The sequence below is a fragment of the Ambystoma mexicanum genome, chromosome 9 (assembly GCF_040938575.1).
Source record: "Ambystoma mexicanum isolate Mex_15411 chromosome 9, UKY_AmexF1_1, whole genome shotgun sequence".
Classification (NCBI taxonomy): domain Eukaryota; kingdom Metazoa; phylum Chordata; class Amphibia; order Caudata; family Ambystomatidae; genus Ambystoma; species Ambystoma mexicanum.
In genome coordinates, this window is record NC_090931.1 from 604,030,381 (window position 1) to 604,048,364 (window position 17,984).

Genomic DNA, 17,984 nt, shown 5'->3' on the forward strand with positions numbered 1-17,984 from the left:
CGAGCGTGTCTCTCGATGGCCTAGGTGCCGACGACCCCCTTGGAGGCGGGGCCTCGAGAGAAATCGTCGACGACCTCGGCGCCACAGGCGTCGACGTCTTCTTCGAAGACGCCACAGGATCACGCAGTCTCGAGCGCGTCGAGGACCGGGACCTGGAACGGGCATGGCGAGAACGGCTACCCTTGTCCGAGCGGGAACTCTCCCGCGAGCCGTGCCGACCACCGGAGCCCGAAGGCGTACGAGCGGTGTCTCTCGACCGGTGCCGACCGACCCCAGTCGGAGGCGCGGACGGACCGGTGCCCTGCGATTCAAGAATCGCTAGCATCTGCTTCCTGAAGGAAGCCCATTCCTCCGGTGTCGCTTGCATGGAGGGATAAGCGACCCGCCGACGGGCGGAGTCCTTGGAAGAGGACGGGGAAGGCGACCTATGCCAGCGCTTCCGGGAATGCCTCGAAGAGGCGGAGGAGTGGCGAGACCGACTCCTGAAAGGAGACCCACTGGACTTCCGACGACAACGTGGAGAGTCGCCCCTCGAGTCATCCGTCGAAAGCCCCGCAGACCTCGACTTCCGGGGCTTAGACACCCGGCCTACCGACAGCTTCTTCTTGCATTCCCGCAAGGCCTTTGCCGTGAGCGACTGGCAGTCGACACAGTCGTCTGTATCGTGGGCCTCCCCGAGGCACCAGAGGCAGGCGTTGTGCGAGTCCGTGGCCGACATCTTGGACCCACAGTCCCCGCATTTCTTGAAGCCCGGACGCGGGGTTGAAGACGAAGAAGACATCGCCACGAACAGGTCTTCACAACAAACCGAACAGGTTCAACGAACCGAGAATTGAAAACAGCAAACTCCAACGAGTCGAGGAGTACCGAGATTCACGAAGCGAACACGTTCGCGGAAAAAACGGAACTGAGGCTATGGGCGTCGTGTGTCCTACTTATCACATCGGGTGACGGCGGCCATCGGAGGAGGTCCTCGGGGACGGCGCATCGACGCAGGACGCAGACGCCAAAGATTTTCCGAAGCAGCACAGCTGTGGACATTACCTGTCATAGATATGGAATACGTCGGAGGACCCAATCCCCTCGAAATGTATGATACTAATTAGTAGTATATTAACTACTGGATGATTTTTAATACTGTTGATTTTACATGTAAAGTGCAGCTTGTTTTATTTCTTTTTAATTCAGTGTGGTGATATGTATGCAAAAGGCTTAACTGTATTAGCCATATGCATTAAATAAATAAAAAAATGTGGGGGTTCTCCCAAATCAGAGACCCTTCTCTGACGCATTAAATCAAAGGCCCCCTCACCATCATGGCGAGTGGCGCTCATCTTCCTGGTAAGCGGGTATCTGCTCTGATGCATTAAAACAAAGGTCCACTCACCATGCTAATGAGCGGGTCTCAGATTTGATTCAGCCCAAAATCAAAATCACTAGTACACTGAGCACTGCTCAGCTCAGCTGGCCTCTGATTTGGGGGTACCCACTCCGTCTATAACCCACAAATCAGAGGTTGTTGAGCGGGCCTCTGATTTGGGGCTCTGGGCTAGGCAGTGCATTTTTTTCACACATTCCAGCATACACATTCATTCACGCACGCACGCACCTATACACATTTACTCTCTCACTCACACACCGACGCACACAAACATGCACTTACTAATCACACACGCATATGCACATTTATTTTGTATTACCTGCATCCCTGGACTGGAATCCGCTCCTCTAGATCCTGCAACGGGTCTCTGGCTCCACACCACATGAGCAGGAACCCGGGGAGCAAGGAGCTGTTTCCTGGTTCCTGCATATACGCGTAGTAGCTGGAGCACTCTAGAAGTACGTCCCGGCAGCTCTGAATGAGGTACCCAAGCCTGCAGTCCCAATGGGCAGGCAAGGCTGAGGAAGCAAAACGCCCCAGCCTTGCATGGCCCTTTGGGAATGCGTGGAGGGCTATGAATTGTCGAAGGAAATCCGTGTTTCCCATTGACAGTTCAAGCGAGCCGAGGAATGCTAGGGAACACTTGGTGATTTTACTGGTTGGCTTGGAGGCTCGTCCAAAATGGATGGGTCGACGCCCTGTCGTCCATTATGGACGAGCAGCCCATGATGCCACTGGCTGGTTGTACATGGTCAGCCAGCTCGATAGTTCCAGCTCCCCCTTGGACCTGCTGACAGAGAATGAAATACCTCAAAAGGTAATCCTAGTGGCACTCTGCAGAGTGACCTGCCTAATGTAAAAAGGAAGCCTGCTGTTGCCACCTGAATACTTTAATGGCATTCTTCAATGCTGCCCTATTATTCCCTTTGCTCAGAGTCTTATAACATTGCATGCAACTACTGGTACAAAGCCTCCACAAATGTCTGACCTTTTCCCTGGGCAGACATGCAGTCCTGGCCTGATGATGCACTGCGATGTGAACACTTCTTTCAATAAATCGGGTCCACTCAGTACAGCGGTGGAACACACATTTGTATTGCTTTATCATATTCCTCTCAACTATGAATATACATGTTGGCATGCCTTGATAAACACATTAAAAGACTCATAATGACTAAATATGACATTACTTCCATTGATCCTGTAATTTTACTATTCAGTCTCTGATGTTCTTTCAGTTATTTATAACAATCAGCTAGCCTTGCGTTAGCCTTTTCCCAGCCCTCTCTTCTTTAGCCATTGACAGCAGTTTTGATATATGATATATTTATAACGCGCTTAATACCCAGAGGTTTCTAAGCGCGGACCCGGGGATCGAACCTGTGTTGCTCCGTGTCGTCTTGCTTCCAAGGCGAGCATGTTGCCCCTGAGCTATCCTCCCGATACTTTCATATTTCAGGATGCTGACCACCTACTTCGGTCTCCTTTTAGCACTTTCTCAGGATGCACTAAATTCACTGCAATGCCTAGGACCAACGCCAAACCAAAGAGATGAGGAATATCTAAGACTCAGTGTTGAGTACTAAAACACATACCAAACGATCCAGTTTTGAAGCTAGATATGAACTTCACCTCAATCCCAACGCAAGCGTTAATGCCTCTGTCTAGGTAGGTCTTGGACTTTCAAGAAACCCGTTTACGTTTCTATCCATTAATGTGCTTAGTCATATGTCAGTATGGTTTCTTCATACTCAAGTTCATTTTCACAGGCTCAATGTTAGGCTGCTAACACTGTCACTGTCTTAAGAGATGCAAGTTTGGTGACAAGAGATCTGGGTTCTAGCTACAAGGAGGACATAATCACATTAATTAAACATTTCTTTTCGTAGTCACGCTCTTTTGAATAATAATGTGTGCTGGGAAGAGGATTTAAAATACTGCCAATCTCTTAGCTGGGACTGCATTATACTACAGCCTCATCATTGCTTCGACTTCTCATTAACATAAATGGAATCAATATACATACATAGCAATTTATCATTGGTGCTTGAAAGAGGTAGAAAATGCAATATTTCCTTTTTTCATTGCATCTCTTGGTTCGAAATAGGTACTTTCGTATACCATAAAAACAGGGGAGTTACAGAAAAACTGTGCATTGACAGTTGAATGGCTTCGGGATAGCCATAAGAGTATAATTAACCCATGAACTTAATACAGAAAAAGCAACCATTAGCCACTATTATTAGCCCTTCACACCACTCCCTTAAGCTCCCCTGCAGTGCTTTATCTTGATATTTCAATACAAATCAAGGACCAGGCAAGAGCTGATGTCTTAGTTCAGTGAGGAAATCCGTTGGACAAGGGAGTAGCACACAGTGTGCAGATTGAAGGGGCGGTTTCTTATCCACTGCATATTACAGTTCCCTATCGGGTTTGGGGCTCTTTGCAAGCTCTGTGGAATGGGGGCAAGGGTATGAGAAGGGCAGAGGAACAGCTCTCTGGCTGTAGTACTGATCAAGTCATGGACCCAGACAGCCCAGTGTGGACTTTGCAAAATGATTCAGCTGCTGGTCTTAATCAGAAATTGTAAAACTGGCAAAAATGTAACCCCACTCATGTATATTCCGGAAGGGAGAAGCCATGTCCTGATCTCCTGTTAATTTTGCAGGGTAGAACAGCAGCAAGGATCACAATTATTGGGGGGTGGCGATGTAAGAGGAAACAAAGGGATTACAATGGAGGGGAAAGCAAAGCAAGGAGACAAAAACGGGGGTAGACAGAAGGGACAACGCAATATTCATGGAATCGGAAGATGCTATCAACAAAGCAAGAGAAGAGTACAAAAGGTTACAAGAGGTAAGATGAACAGAAGGCGTGAGAGAACACGTGTATTAAGCGTTGCAGAATCTTGACGTCAGGCAAGAAGTGGTTACATGATGTTTCACTCTCCCTTCCTTTCACCCTCTCCATATACAAATCGCACTCAGGCGTTTGGCTAACACATCTAAACTAAGTTACCATTGATCGTTCGAAAAGTTAACGCAATTCTGTAAGCACATCCATACCTTATTGTCTCTTCCATCAGGCGATCAGAGCTGTGCGGGAAGGAAAATAAGAGAAATTAAAAACAAACCAATGCTACAGAAAAGCACAATAACTGAAAAGGTGTCACAACATAATGTTACAGCACAATATCACATGCGTCTGTGCACCCATTGTTTTTATTGGGAGCAGGGCACCGTGCATTTTTCTTTTTTAATTTGTTTATTGCAATTTAGTATGCAAAAACAATGCAAGTGCAAAGCCCACAATGTGAGGTCCCAAAGCTTCGCCCATATCCCCAAACCAGTATAATTACAGGGTTTTCTCAGGTCACTCTAGTAGTGCCCATTCTTGTTAGGCAGGAACAAATTAAAGATAGAAGTTCAAGAAATGGAGATATCACCAGGAATCCACGATAAAGGAAAGGGACATTACATTTCACAAACTTCTGAATGGTAGAGTGAACCCTTCTAGACCATGTAGGTAAACCACTTTTTCTAAACGGTGTTACTGGCTGTTCACATATGGCTAAGTATACAATAACATGAGACTTTGGCATATACCCATAATTCCTGTTTATTATTTCGAGTTAACCACAACATCTACAAAAATGTGTGTGCGATTCTACACAAACCGTTTGTAATGGAGTCCCATGCTTACCTCTAGCTCCCTTTCCCTCAAGTACAATTCCAAGAAACTTCAGTGCAATGATTTACATTGTCAACTATTTCCCAGTGTAACTAGTTGGTTATGAATTATTTCTCTATCCCTAGCATCTAAGAGCTTGACCATAAGTGTTAGGCCGACTTAAGATGGTTTGTGTCTTACCACAAGCGTGTGTCTTAATTTGATAGCATTCATCCACATATATGGGGTCATCCTCAGACTCCAGGTCTAGTATCTTTGGAAGCCAACTAGAAGCAAAGGTTATTGGGTCATCACCCTCTGTCCCAGAACCACATTTTCAAGGTACTTAAGCCTGTTTTCCTTGGCTTTTATTTATTTATTACTGCTTCTAGCTCTTTCCCAATCTGCCTCACTACTGGAATCGTCTGTACACTTTACTGGTCCATCTCCTTGGTCCTTTACTCCATAGTGGAGGTCCTAGATTTCAATTGTGCAACCCTTCCGGACAATGTATCAAATCTGTTTTCTGGGCAAGACATTGATTTCATTATACAAGACCCAGCAGAGCCATCACAGGGTACCGCAATGGAGAAGACGGCCTGGATCCCTCTTGACTAGGCTGTTAATTTGTTGAACCAAGAGGTGTAAAAAAAGTCTGAGTCAGTGAGTTTATCCTTCTTATGCTTTACATATGCTTTTATAGCAGGATCTTGAAAGTATAAAAACTAATATTGCTGATCGGTAGAGGCTAATTTAACACTAATAATCCAGATACCTGACTTTCAGACTGCTTAGATAGTTATGTATACATATAGCCGACTCACATTTTGGAGCTATATAAGCATGTTGCAGCAGAAATCTCAGATTGGTAAACAGAGTAAATGTCATGTCTTGTTCCCATAAATGTTGGTGAACATTTCAAAGGTTATAAGTTCCTGCCATTAACAAAGATGCCGCTCTCAGCATAGGAACATGCAGTGATTCAAACCAGCCACAACAAATGGTCCCTCACAGAAGGTGCTCTGCGATTCCATTCTCTACTTGTCTGTTTTGTAGATTACTGTAATGCCACTACATCCTCGGTCTACTCCCCTAGTACACCTTAGGTACAAGGACCTTCCCTGCTCCGTTCTAGGAACCATACACTCGATAGCCAATACCAGCAGTGCATCACGCACCCATCTATCCTTGGGGTTCCGTGCAACACAGCTCGCAGTGGGGCACCAGAATATTGTGCAGTCCAAGTTCTCCAGTGTCAGCCTGGGTTGCTGCATGCCAACCACACAAGGAGGCCTCTGAGGCCACCAGGGTTTTCCCAGCCCACAGCGTTAGCTCTCCACAGTTTTAATTAATCAGTAGCCATCCTTTGGGACATATCAGCATCTCTCGTCCTCTTTCCACGATCAGGACAAAGACCAAACCTTCATCTTACCCGGACCTCAGTACAGATACAGCCATCTTGCTGGGCTGTCAAACCATAAACCCCAACCATGCATTTTTTGAAGGAAGAACTACTGCTTATACTTGACGTCAGGAAACAGACAGCACATGATAGAAAGGTATGGACAGCACCAACAAGCTTCTGTGGCAGGATATTTATACAAACACATTTTTAAACACAATTTCTTTGGTGGTGTTTACAGATGATGAATGAGGATTTTGATCGACCACACCGGGGCTGAGGTGGATGCTTTGCTCACAACACATGCATGGAGGGCCAGTGATGGAGTCATTTGTGCCATACACAGGTGGCTCTCCACAATTTGAAAAGGTGCAGCCACAACTTGAATACGACTTTGGAACTACGCACAAGTCATTCCTTCCGTCTGACACGTTCCAAGTTCAATTTGTTGAACGTTAAGGGGTTTGGTTATCCTGCTAAACGAAATAAGGACTGTGCATCTTTGAACATTTAAATCTACTATTTCTTTCATACACTGCAGATGTGTTTTTCACACACAGTAAATCCCTGATGCAATCAAAGGAATGGGTTGCCTCCCTTGGCTTTTACCCAGCTGTTGGCACTAAAGGGGATTGGCAATATTAGTCTAACAACAACAGTGCAGACTCTGCAACCGAAATAACATGATCATTTAACTGGGTATAACTGAACATTCATTCAGGAGATCTCCCTTAGGATTTTTCAAATGAAAATCCCATCAACACATTAGTAGAGGAAGTGCCCAGTGTTGCCTTCCACCATTGTGACTCCAGTGCCCATATCGGACGCAGAGTGCTCTCCTTCCCCACCTATGCTCCCCATTGTCTCCTCTAAGACTCATAGGGGTAATATACTCCAATTAAGTTCATGTGCTCCACATCAGGTCACAAGTCGCCTACTTGTTTACTTCTTAAATCGTCCTCTTCTATCATTCCATTCCCAACCATTCGACAAAAAGGTAATCTGCGCCTACTTCACTCGCTAGATCAGCAATGTCTATACCCGTCAGCACATCCCAGTGCCCGGGTGTTAGTCCCCAGTAGCCATCTCCCCTTCCCCACAATCAGGAACTTTAGTTGTTTACTCTTCCCGTTAAGGACACAACACCTACCTCTCTCCATCAGAACTTCAGTGGCAACTGCATCCCCATCAGGACCACAGTGTCCATATTAGATCCAATGACGCAACCTGGCCTTGTTCAAGTCCTTACTTGCATACATCACTTTCCAATCTCCCCCCCCCCCCCCCTCCACCCTATTAAGGTCTGCAGTGCTGTCAAAAAACACAGACACGCAGCATACAGGCAAATAACAAATGCTCAATCACGTCCACCCACTGATCAACAAACACTTCGTAAGCAGATGGTTTGAGTTCTGGACATGCGCTCCTGCCCGTACTCCCTTAGTCACTCAGTCATTTAAACAGCACCCACTCATTCACTTTCAGGCAAGTCATTCATACTAGTGTCAAGCGCCCAGTTGCCCTTTTCTGGTTTTCATTATTTGTAAAAAGAAAAATTAAAAAGAAAACCCACGAGGCCTAACTTGCATGGCTAAGAGGTGGAAGGTGGGGTGCTGAATAGGAGTGTGTCGCAGGTTTTTTTTTTTTTTAAAGCAAAATTTGTGGCGCGAAGCAGCGCTGCTGGGGCCACCTACAAAACCCGTGTGGTTTTTTGGGGGCTGGGGGTCAGGCGTTGTTGCCCATTTGTTTTTTCTTTTTTAAATGAGGAGCAACTTGCAGTTGAGTGGTCGATTCGTGTTAAGAAATGATACTGTGGCCGTCACCCCCAGATGGAAGTGGGATTTTCTTTGGCGTGTGGAGGACGACAGGAGGCACTGCCCAGTGCCGTCTGCCCCATACTTAAAAGGAAGCATACTTGTGGGATGGAGGCGGGCGCCCCAGCAGGTGTCCGCGGCCAGACAGGATGTCAGGTTGGGCCCAGTACTATACAGAATCTCTCGTGAGGGAGCCCACCCCAAACCAGAAACAAACAAGCTTTGGCAATGCCAACAGTTTGGGCTTTTGTGTAGGAATGGATAAGGCCCTTGCCAGGCACTGCCGTAGTGGTATTAACTTGCCATTGATGGTAGCAGGTGCAACAAAGTGCAAGTACCTGGGCATCTAATAGCATTATCTGTAAAATGCCTAATACTTATACACAAGCCAAAACTTCTGGCTTTGATGATGCTGCTTTTAAACAGGACACTAAAGAACACGCACAGTGCTTATACATCGAGTGGTTGAATGCAGAAATGGTCAAAGCATTTATATTACACCGGAAGCGCGTTTACAGCTACAATTAAGTCGGTAACTCTCATAAGACTGCTTTGGAAAAAACGGCAGGCCCTTTGAGTGCAAAGTTTGATGGCAGTGCTTGATTAATGCGAGCTTAAAGAGTTCCCATGAGGAGGTATTTTGGGGAAAGAGGGGCAGGAACTGGATGGGAATGGCCATAGGGATTAGCATGGTCATGGACAGTCAATGGGTGGTCAAATAACCAAACAACACCTGCAAGATTTGTGTCCCCCCCCCCTCACATGTCATTTCTCCCTATCTGTACTCTAATGCAATAGTTTTGGGTTTATAGATGGCGTTAAAGCACATCCTTATAGCCCAAACTAAAAACGTTGGTGCTCGTCTGGGGCTTTGCATCCAAATAGGTGCCCAAAATAGGTGGCAGTGCCCAAATAAGACGTGCAGCACATTTTGCAGGTACTGCAGCTGAAAATAAATCTGCCAGTGCCACCATTCCCATCAGATCTTCCCCTCAGCTAAATTCTAGAAACCTTATGAAACACGAATTCTATGTATGGCACACGATCAGGACACAGAGTGGGCAACCATAGCTCACAACGCGTACGTGAATTCTGCTCAGGTCTTGAAACCTGTCACTTGGAATGAGGTGTTAATAGCTGGCATGGGGAATTTAGCTGCCCAGTAAAGGCCTGCTACCAGGTGATAGAGTGGAGCAAAGCAAGGACTATCACTAATAGTTTAGGGATATTACATGACTGGTAAGCATCGGCGTTGGCCACTACCACCCAGAATGAGTTGGTTGTGTAGTGCCAGGATTAAAGAAATTAAAGTGGGGGCAGAGAAGGCAGGCATTGTAGAGGCAGAAGAAGCCGGTAAAAGGGACAGGCCCTTGACAAAGGAGGACGACTGCCAAGCTGAACAGGAGCAGACTCTTTCGGGTAATTGCTAGCATGGTAACCCCGCCCTAACCCCCTCGCTACCGCCCATTAACACCATTTGCGCCTTGGCAGAACATCCAGTGTAATAAAAGGTGTTTAAAATAAAAAAAAAATGTAAAAGGCAAAAATCGCAGAGCACGTGAAGCATGCCCGCATGAAAATAGTAAAGTAAGCTCGTGCGCGAGTCCTTCTTATATTTCTGTGAGCGTGGAAGCAGGAAAGTGGTCTGTGCAGGGTGGCGGGTAGGAACAGTTTATTGTGAGATTGTAGGGCAGTGGGAAGTCATGGGACTGTCATAGGGGCATACAGGGCAAAAAGAGATGTGTCCTATAGGAGAAGCACCAATGGATGGAATGAAATTCAGACTGTTATTGTCTAATTAAGCCTGCGTTCCTGGACTTCTGATTGGATAGCGCCTCTCACACTGCAACTTTTTAGTCTTTTTCCGAATTTTCTTTCACTTGACTCTCGTCATATATAGAAGTGTTCAGTGGTACTTAAACTTGTCCTTGATAACAATTGCTTCCCTGTGTGACAGGTAAGGAAAATTCTTAATGTTATACTTCTATTTTGTTGGACCTGTGACGAGTAATGTGACCTGGAAGTGCCTGCACAATTTAAAAGCAGGCCCAGCGCAGATGCCCTTGCAACAAAAGGAGATTTCTTTTTTGGGATGTTTTCTTTGGTATGTCCCTGCTGAAAAGGCCAGACAGAATTCTTGAACTAGTTAAAATACATCATTTAACCTAATACCCACTTCCATTTGCCTAGAACAAAGTAATGTGAGCTCATAAAAAAAACTCTTCTGAGTTTAACTACTGCAGTTTCAAGACACACCACAAACAACAGAGAAAAATGCACCTCCTTGCAGCTATTGCTCAACAAGGCTATGCCGCTGCTGCTTGTGTGAGATGCGATGAAAAATGTTAAGTGTTCTACACAAATTAAAGGGGATTTTCTTTGTGATTAAATGTGTTGCTTTGGAAGATTAGATTGCAGAGTAGGAGTGTGAGGATCTTGAGACCAGACCATACACCTGCTGCAGTATAAATGACTCAAACATTCACTCTTACAAAACAAACTTGTCACTGGCAAATGGCTGAAACTCACTGCATCGCACGGTGTAACAGTAGCTTCACAACATTTTAAAGAATATATGTTCGTACCACCCAATTAAACATATTAATTTGATTGAGTAAAGTAAAAGAAATAGTTGGTTCTGGCAGAAATCAAGCATACATAGGTATTCTCATCTGGTGCACAACAGTAAAATGCATGCAAATCAATTCACATTGAGATGCAACTCTGTATTTATTAACTTTTCAACAACGAGCAATGTTTATGTGTAAAGCACGCAGTCCTTGTATCCAATCCTAACATGTATGCTAAATGTTTTATAAGACCATCAGTGCAGAACTGCACCCACACCAAGTGTACCACATGCAGTGGAGCCTGGTGAACTTTTTAACTGGAAAGGTGTAAATATATGTCCCAGCCCACACCGATAAACAGATTGGGGGGTCCCCCTGGGAGCCCCCTGCCGAGAATTGGGTAGGACATGTCACCCGAGAAATGAGACCACTGTGTCCGGAGACCCATTGGAGGGATCTCATTCTCAGACGAGCCTCTTGCACCAGGCAACCACAGGATGCCATGAGACCGAGCAACCTCAAGGAGTCGAAGATACTTGGTGACCCCATCTGCAGAACGTGTTGAGCCCTCACCTCGGGTGGCGAGGTCTTTCCCAAGGATGTATCTAGTAAAGCCCCGATGAATTGGAGCTTTTGAGATGGTATCATGTGGGACTTATTGTGATTGAGGGAGATGCCCAGTCTGTGGAGGGAGTGGCAGGTCAAGCTGAGATGATCCAGGAATTGTTCAGGAGAACGTGCCCTGATCAGCCAGGGAGGGGTAGATATGAATCCCCCCCCTCCTGAGACTCACTACCACCACCGACATCAGTTTGGTGAATATCCATGAGGCGCAGGTCAACCCGAATGGCAGAACTCAAAACCGATCATGAGAACCGGCAACAGCGAACTTCAGGTACTTTCTGTGCTCGAGATGGATTGGCACATGAAAATAAGCATCCTGAAGGTCCAATGACACCATCCAATCCTCTAGCTGGACGGCCTGGAGTATCTGAGAAATTGTGACCATCTTGAACTTGTCCTTCCTGAGGAACTTCTTCAAGTATCTCAAGTACAAGATGGGTGTCAGTCCTCCGTCCTTCTTGGGTATTAGGAAATATGGAGAATACCATCCTTTGTTTCTCTCCGTTACAGGTATTGGCTCTATAGCACCTTTCTCTAGCAAGCTCAGATTTTCTGCAAAAGAAACAGACCTGGAAGCTTTAACAAATGGCTTCCCAGTGGATGATTCTGAGGACTCTGAATGAAGGGGAGGCAGTAACGTGTGGGCTATGGTTTCTAACGCCCAAGCATCTGAAGTAATACCCTGCCGTTCTTTCAGATGCTGAGAGTCTGCCTCCCACCGTGGTGTCGTGACCTCAGAAAGGTTTTGAGGCACTTCAAGCAGCGGCTGATGGTAAAGTAGCGATTGCTTGGGTAGGCTTTGCACCTCTCCCTCGTCCACCATGAGGGCATCTTCTTTGACCAGCCATTCCTCTCGCTCTTCCAACTGAGGAATAGTAGCGAAAGGATCTACCCCTCCAAGAATGTCTAGTGGGGTGAAAAGGCAGAGGCTGCCTGATGGCGGCACATATAGACTTGGCAGCCACCTTCGAGGTCTGCAGCTTCTCAAGGCTTTCGTCAGCCTTGCAGCCAAAAAGAGGAGACCCGTCAAAAGGCATATTAAGGGGTCTACACTGCACGTCCGGTACAAATCCAGACTTCCTTAACCACGCAAACCTGCGTATCACAGTGCTTGCCACCATGGCTCTGATGATATTGTCAGCAGAATCCAAACCTGACTGTAAAGACTCACACATGGCCTCTTTCCCATCTTTTACAATGGCCAGGACGCCGTCTCTTTCTTCCCCTTCAGGAATATGTTCAGCCGCCATGGATACACAGTCCCATAGGGTTAAAGTACATTCTGCAAGGGCACATGTTGAGTTGGCAGACTTGAGAGCCATGCTCCCGGCAGAAAAGACTTTCCATGACCAGGCGTCTATACGCTTATCCCGATCTGTTCGGATAAGCAGCTTGCACCACTAGACTTTCTGGGGTAGGATGTTTAGACAAATAGCTGGGGGCACTACTGGACGGGGTATATTTTTTTGTCAAATTTGTACTGACTGCCAGACTTGATTCTGGTGCTTCCCAGTTTGCACTTACTCTCTTTTGTAGAGTGACATGAAAAGGTAGGATTGGATCCCTTTGAGAACCTTTATCCAGGATATCTGTGAGGTCACCCCGTTCGAATTTGGAGGGTAGTCCTGCGCCATCACAGAAAATCAGTGCCCCTGGTCATTAATTGCCTATAAACTGCATCTGCGTGATTATCTGGGTCTGGCTTGCCAAAATACAACTCTGGTGAGGTGTCCACTCCACTGACTGTTTGCAAATTGTTACATGTCCTTAAACCTAGAGTCCTTCGATATAAAACAATCAGGAATATTAGGTGTGCCATATTGAATAAAAGGTGGATCATTGTCGTCTGAAGGCTCATTGTCTTCATAAATCGATGAGAGATCTGAAAAAATCCTTCCTAGGCAATGGTGTAAAGGATTTTTGAATGTTTGGTAAAGGCATTGATGGCTTCAATGGTTTTGAGCCAAATGCCGAGTCATCACCAAACTTGATTCTGGTGTTGATCCCTTTGACGAGGCATCTTGGGCGTCGATGGCTTCGACGTGGACTTAGTTGAGTCATCGAAGTCCATCACAACAGAGTCTTCGATGACTTCAGCGTGTTGAGGCATCAACGGCTCTCGATGAAAATCTGGCCTTCGCTCCGGGCTCGAGGACGTGCAGGATTTGTCTCGAGCCCTTTCCTTGCCCGTTTGTGAAGGAGCAATCCTACTTGCCTCGAGGGAGTCTGAATCACAAACATTTTAAGCATTTCATGCCTGAATGATTACCATTCAGCTGGAGTAGAGGCCTTAAACTGAAGGAAAGTCTCGACTGCCAACAGGTTCCTGAGGATGGAGCCTGGGTGGAGGCGAGATTGCGCCGAGCCCAAGAGGACGCTTCCTTTCTTACCAGGGCAGATCCCCTGGACACCTCTCAGCCTGATAGTGACTCTTCTACCCCATGAAAGTTAAAACCCAAAGAGCAAAAGGTAAGCAGAAGAGGCGAAAGAAAGACCCACTTTGTGGAGAGCCGTAACAAGATCCCCTTTGAAAGTGAGGAATCCCTGGAGGAGTCAGGTAAAGAAATCTTCTCGTTCAGGAACAGGGGTTGGGGGGATTCCCCCCAAAGAAAAATGGGTACCAAAAGACCCAGAGTTCAATAGGGTAAGTATAGAGACATACTCCGAGCAAGAGATTCCTAGACACAAAATATGCATCACGAAACTGTAGAGGTATCCTTCCCACAGAGAGGTTCTGAGAATTGTCTTCAGAAAAAGGGGGACAGCAAAGAATCTCGGGGAAAAAAAGAGGACACTTCAACTATGCACATTGAAAAATGTCAATTCCTTCCTACAGATTCACGATCTCTGACACGGAAATCGCCCAAGATCAGAACTGGCAAATAACTCACACTTTCTTTGTCCCCCTTGAGGAAAAGACAGATTTTGAGCCCCGGTCAAGGTACTAGGTCAGTGTGAATCATTAGCTTTGGTGGACACCGGATCCCAAGCCACTCTTATATTCAGTTGGTCGAATGCCTTGAAACACTTGTGTATAGGCGCGTTACAAATGCCATATCATATCATATCATGGACAGAAGGGTCACCCTATTCCCCCTCATGTCTCTTCCCAGACAACCCCAAAATGTTGATGGGAATGATATTTCCGAAGGGACTGCGTATCTAGAGATACAAATTGGGCGACATCAGTTAAAACACACAATGAAAGCCGTGACTCCAGAGGGCTCACCTTGTATACTGGGGACCAATCTCCTTCAGGGGTTATCGCCTCTGGTCAACTGTGTGAACAAGGTCCTCTGGACCCAGACTAACCAGCCTATAAAACTAAAACAAGTACATATTATTTTAGTTTCAATGGCAACTACCATTTAATCTAACATTCAGAGAAAGAGCAATTTCACTTCCAGAATATCCAGGTCCCAGACATCAACATCATCTCTGTAGGAGAACAAACTAGCGATGGGAACCCTTCTCAATTCTTGAAAATCAACCTTGGTCCTAGTTTTAAGTGGTACTCCACACTGGAAGGAAATACTTTGAGATTGTATCCAAATCCAAATCCAAATCAAAGAAAGCCTGAGTCGCATGAAAGAGGACAATGAAAAACCAGCTCAAAGTCTGACCGAAATTCAAAAAAAGGGTGAACAATTGTTTTTTCCCATTCAGATAAAGCGGAGGAAGCAGTGCTCTCCAGAGTATGCCTAAATAATGGAAAAAGCTTAATCAGCAAAGGATTATTTATTAAACTACAAAAAGATCAGACCATTCCCACATTTAAATTGATTGATAAATAGGACGTAGGTCTGGAAACACCAAATTCAAAGCACTTACTGCTATGAGGCGTCAGAAATGCGAGACGGACACATTGGTATAGTTTTCTCATTAGTCGCCATTTTATTAAAAGGGTTAAGACCACGCCTATTTTTCCCTAACCTAACAAGGATTTCCCAACCTAACAAACTATGGCTAGACGAAAATTACCCAATGTCCAAATGTGTCTGGCCCTCACAGTAATACATGCAACAAAATACAGGAATTATTTGCCTTTTTAAACTTAAAAAAATAACATGCATTCAAACACAAACGTTATGAACAGGAATCCTTGTATCCAGGGTTAAACCCCCTTGCCCTGGATCCATTCATTTTTCATACCAAAGTTCAACTTCAGGAAAGTTCTTCTCAAAGGTGAATACAAAGTTCTTCTCATTCAATATGGCCATCACTTGGCAAAGTGACCATCTTATTTCCAAAGAGTTTTTCAAACTTAGCGACAATTGTTAAAGTTTCCAAAAAATCCTGCTTGGCAAACCAAAAGTCTCCCTCATCACACATCAAATCCAAAGTCATATATAAGTGTTCTTTGCTCCGAAGATCATCATTTTTTGTCACATCATATTTCTCTTTCATAAGTAAAATCTCAGTCAGGATAGTTCATTTAAAAAGATATACTTTAGTCAGGATGATTATACGACAGTTCATCAAAACAGTAGTGGAATTGCAACTTCCTTTCCACCACAACCTTTTACCACATTCACAGTACTTCAAATGATCTTTTACCTGGTACACTCGCCTGCCAGGACTAACCACTATTTGTCCCTTTCCTGGTTTTCTTGCCTGCCAGGATAACACTACTACAACTTGAACTCTGTGGTAAGCCTTATTCAAACTTTTCACACTTGAATCCTCAATGGAAAGAGTTGAACCAACAACTGCTTCTTGGTTTAGTCTTCCCTTTCAACAGAACTGGCTTATAGCTTCTTTCACAAATATATTGCACCAAAGGACAGTGGTTTTCACATTGATCTGTTTGCCATAGGCAATGCAGGTTACAGTTCTCCCCCCCTTGATCCCTTTTACAAGAAGGGTTTTGTTCCTGCAGTCATCTACACAACATTTTGGCTGTTGGCAATTTAGTTTACAACCTACTCCCACGGGGTATCTCGTTTTTGGAACATAATATTCAAATTGCCTTGGTGTCACTCTCAGCTTTCTTTGACCATGGCAATGCAGGTTACAATGTCCCTTTATTGGATATCCCTCTTTTAGAAAGTTGTGCCTCTGCTTTACTATTGCCCAGCTTTGGCTTTGGCAATGCGGGTTACAATATTCCCCTATTTGACGTCTCTTAATAGGAGAGTTGTGCCACGTTTGCTTTAATCAAATGTTCAGTATTCCAAAAGTTAATTACTACCTAGCGGTCTCCTTCGGAGTGCCCCGGGGTCACCTGTATCAGGCCAACACACTGGTATACCCTGACGTCTCCTTCTGACTCGCCGTCACTGCTTCTTTGTTCGTCGGGACTTCATCAGCATTTGGTAGCTCGTGTCAATCTGCCATTGCTCTCGCTGACTGTCAATTGAGCTTTCACAGCTCCCTAAGCTCCACGCTGTAAGCTTTACATCGGAGCAGATAACAGGACACAGAGAGCTTCTCGCTCCCTCAGGGTAACTAGCCTCAATACTACCCCCCACTGCGCATTCTCTGCATGAAGCAGGACTCCTGACTCCTGCCACGTTTTCTGCACAGCATCCCACTGTCAGCACAGCGGCAACTCCAGTTTCTGCTTCTTCCTGCTGCTCCTGCTTAGCCCGCCCCTGAAAGGCCTTTAAATGTTTAAAGGCCCGCTCAGATGTGGGTCATTAAGACAACTAGACTGTTTGGTAACTCTGAACCCTTCTTCCTTGTGCCAGTAGTACGCACATTATGGGACTTGAAGTCCATAATGTTCTTGGTTGTTTTAAAATCAAAATCATTAATTTGACATTAAGAATTTGTGATAATTACGGAAATTGTTCTGAGAGTTCTCCCATTCCTCCTGACCCAAGTCTCCTCCCATGCAACCCACCAGCATTTTACCTCCCACAGGGTCTGGATCAGCTAGAGGCTACTTTCCCTGGCCACATGAGAAGAGTTCCAGGTCAACGTTTTAATGAGGATCACCTCAGATTCATGATACTGCCTAGCAGGTGTATGCTAAAAACTTCTATTGGCAACAGAATTATAGAACATAATTGTTGGGTCGTTCGAGGCATCCCTTCTGATTTTTATTTGGGTAGTGACATTAAATCGATTTTGCAATTAGTCCGGATCTAATCAACAAAGTATGGTCCCGACTCGGGGGAACTCCAGGGACTTTGCCATCCCCGAAAAGCATTATGGTCAGTGCAATTGCTGCCGTATGTGGTTGAAGTTCAAATGTGAGGAGAAGCTACCATCTCAAGACGGGTGAGACAATTCACAATTCCCCTTAAAATTAAGTAAGGACAGAACCTCAAACATCAAGATGCCATATAAATTTGAATTCTCATCTCCAACAAAAAGGTTTGAATTTACATTCAACACCTCTAGTGGATCTAGAACACGACACCATTCCAATATTGGTGGATAACAGCGACCCTCAAAGTATCACTTTGGGTGCAGACACCAATTCCAAACAACTGTCTCGACAGTATTTCTCCAGATAATAATTTTACTGGTCATGGGGGAGGGGGGAGTTTCATGGTGTACTCTTCATGCCCTTATAG

General features: G+C 45.3%; 1 protein-coding gene across 2 annotated transcripts in view; it reads right to left on the reverse strand.

Moving 5' to 3' along the window:
- GOSR1 (golgi SNAP receptor complex member 1) overlaps window positions 1-17,984 on the reverse strand; it is a 1,161,402-nt gene that overhangs the window by 250,834 nt on the left and 892,584 nt on the right. For both annotated transcript variants that reach the window (XM_069615242.1, XM_069615244.1), the window contains one exon: window positions 4,447-4,476. In XM_069615242.1, the coding sequence (XP_069471343.1) occupies window positions 4,447-4,476 (30 nt within the window). The remainder of the gene's footprint in view (window positions 1-4,446; window positions 4,477-17,984) is intronic.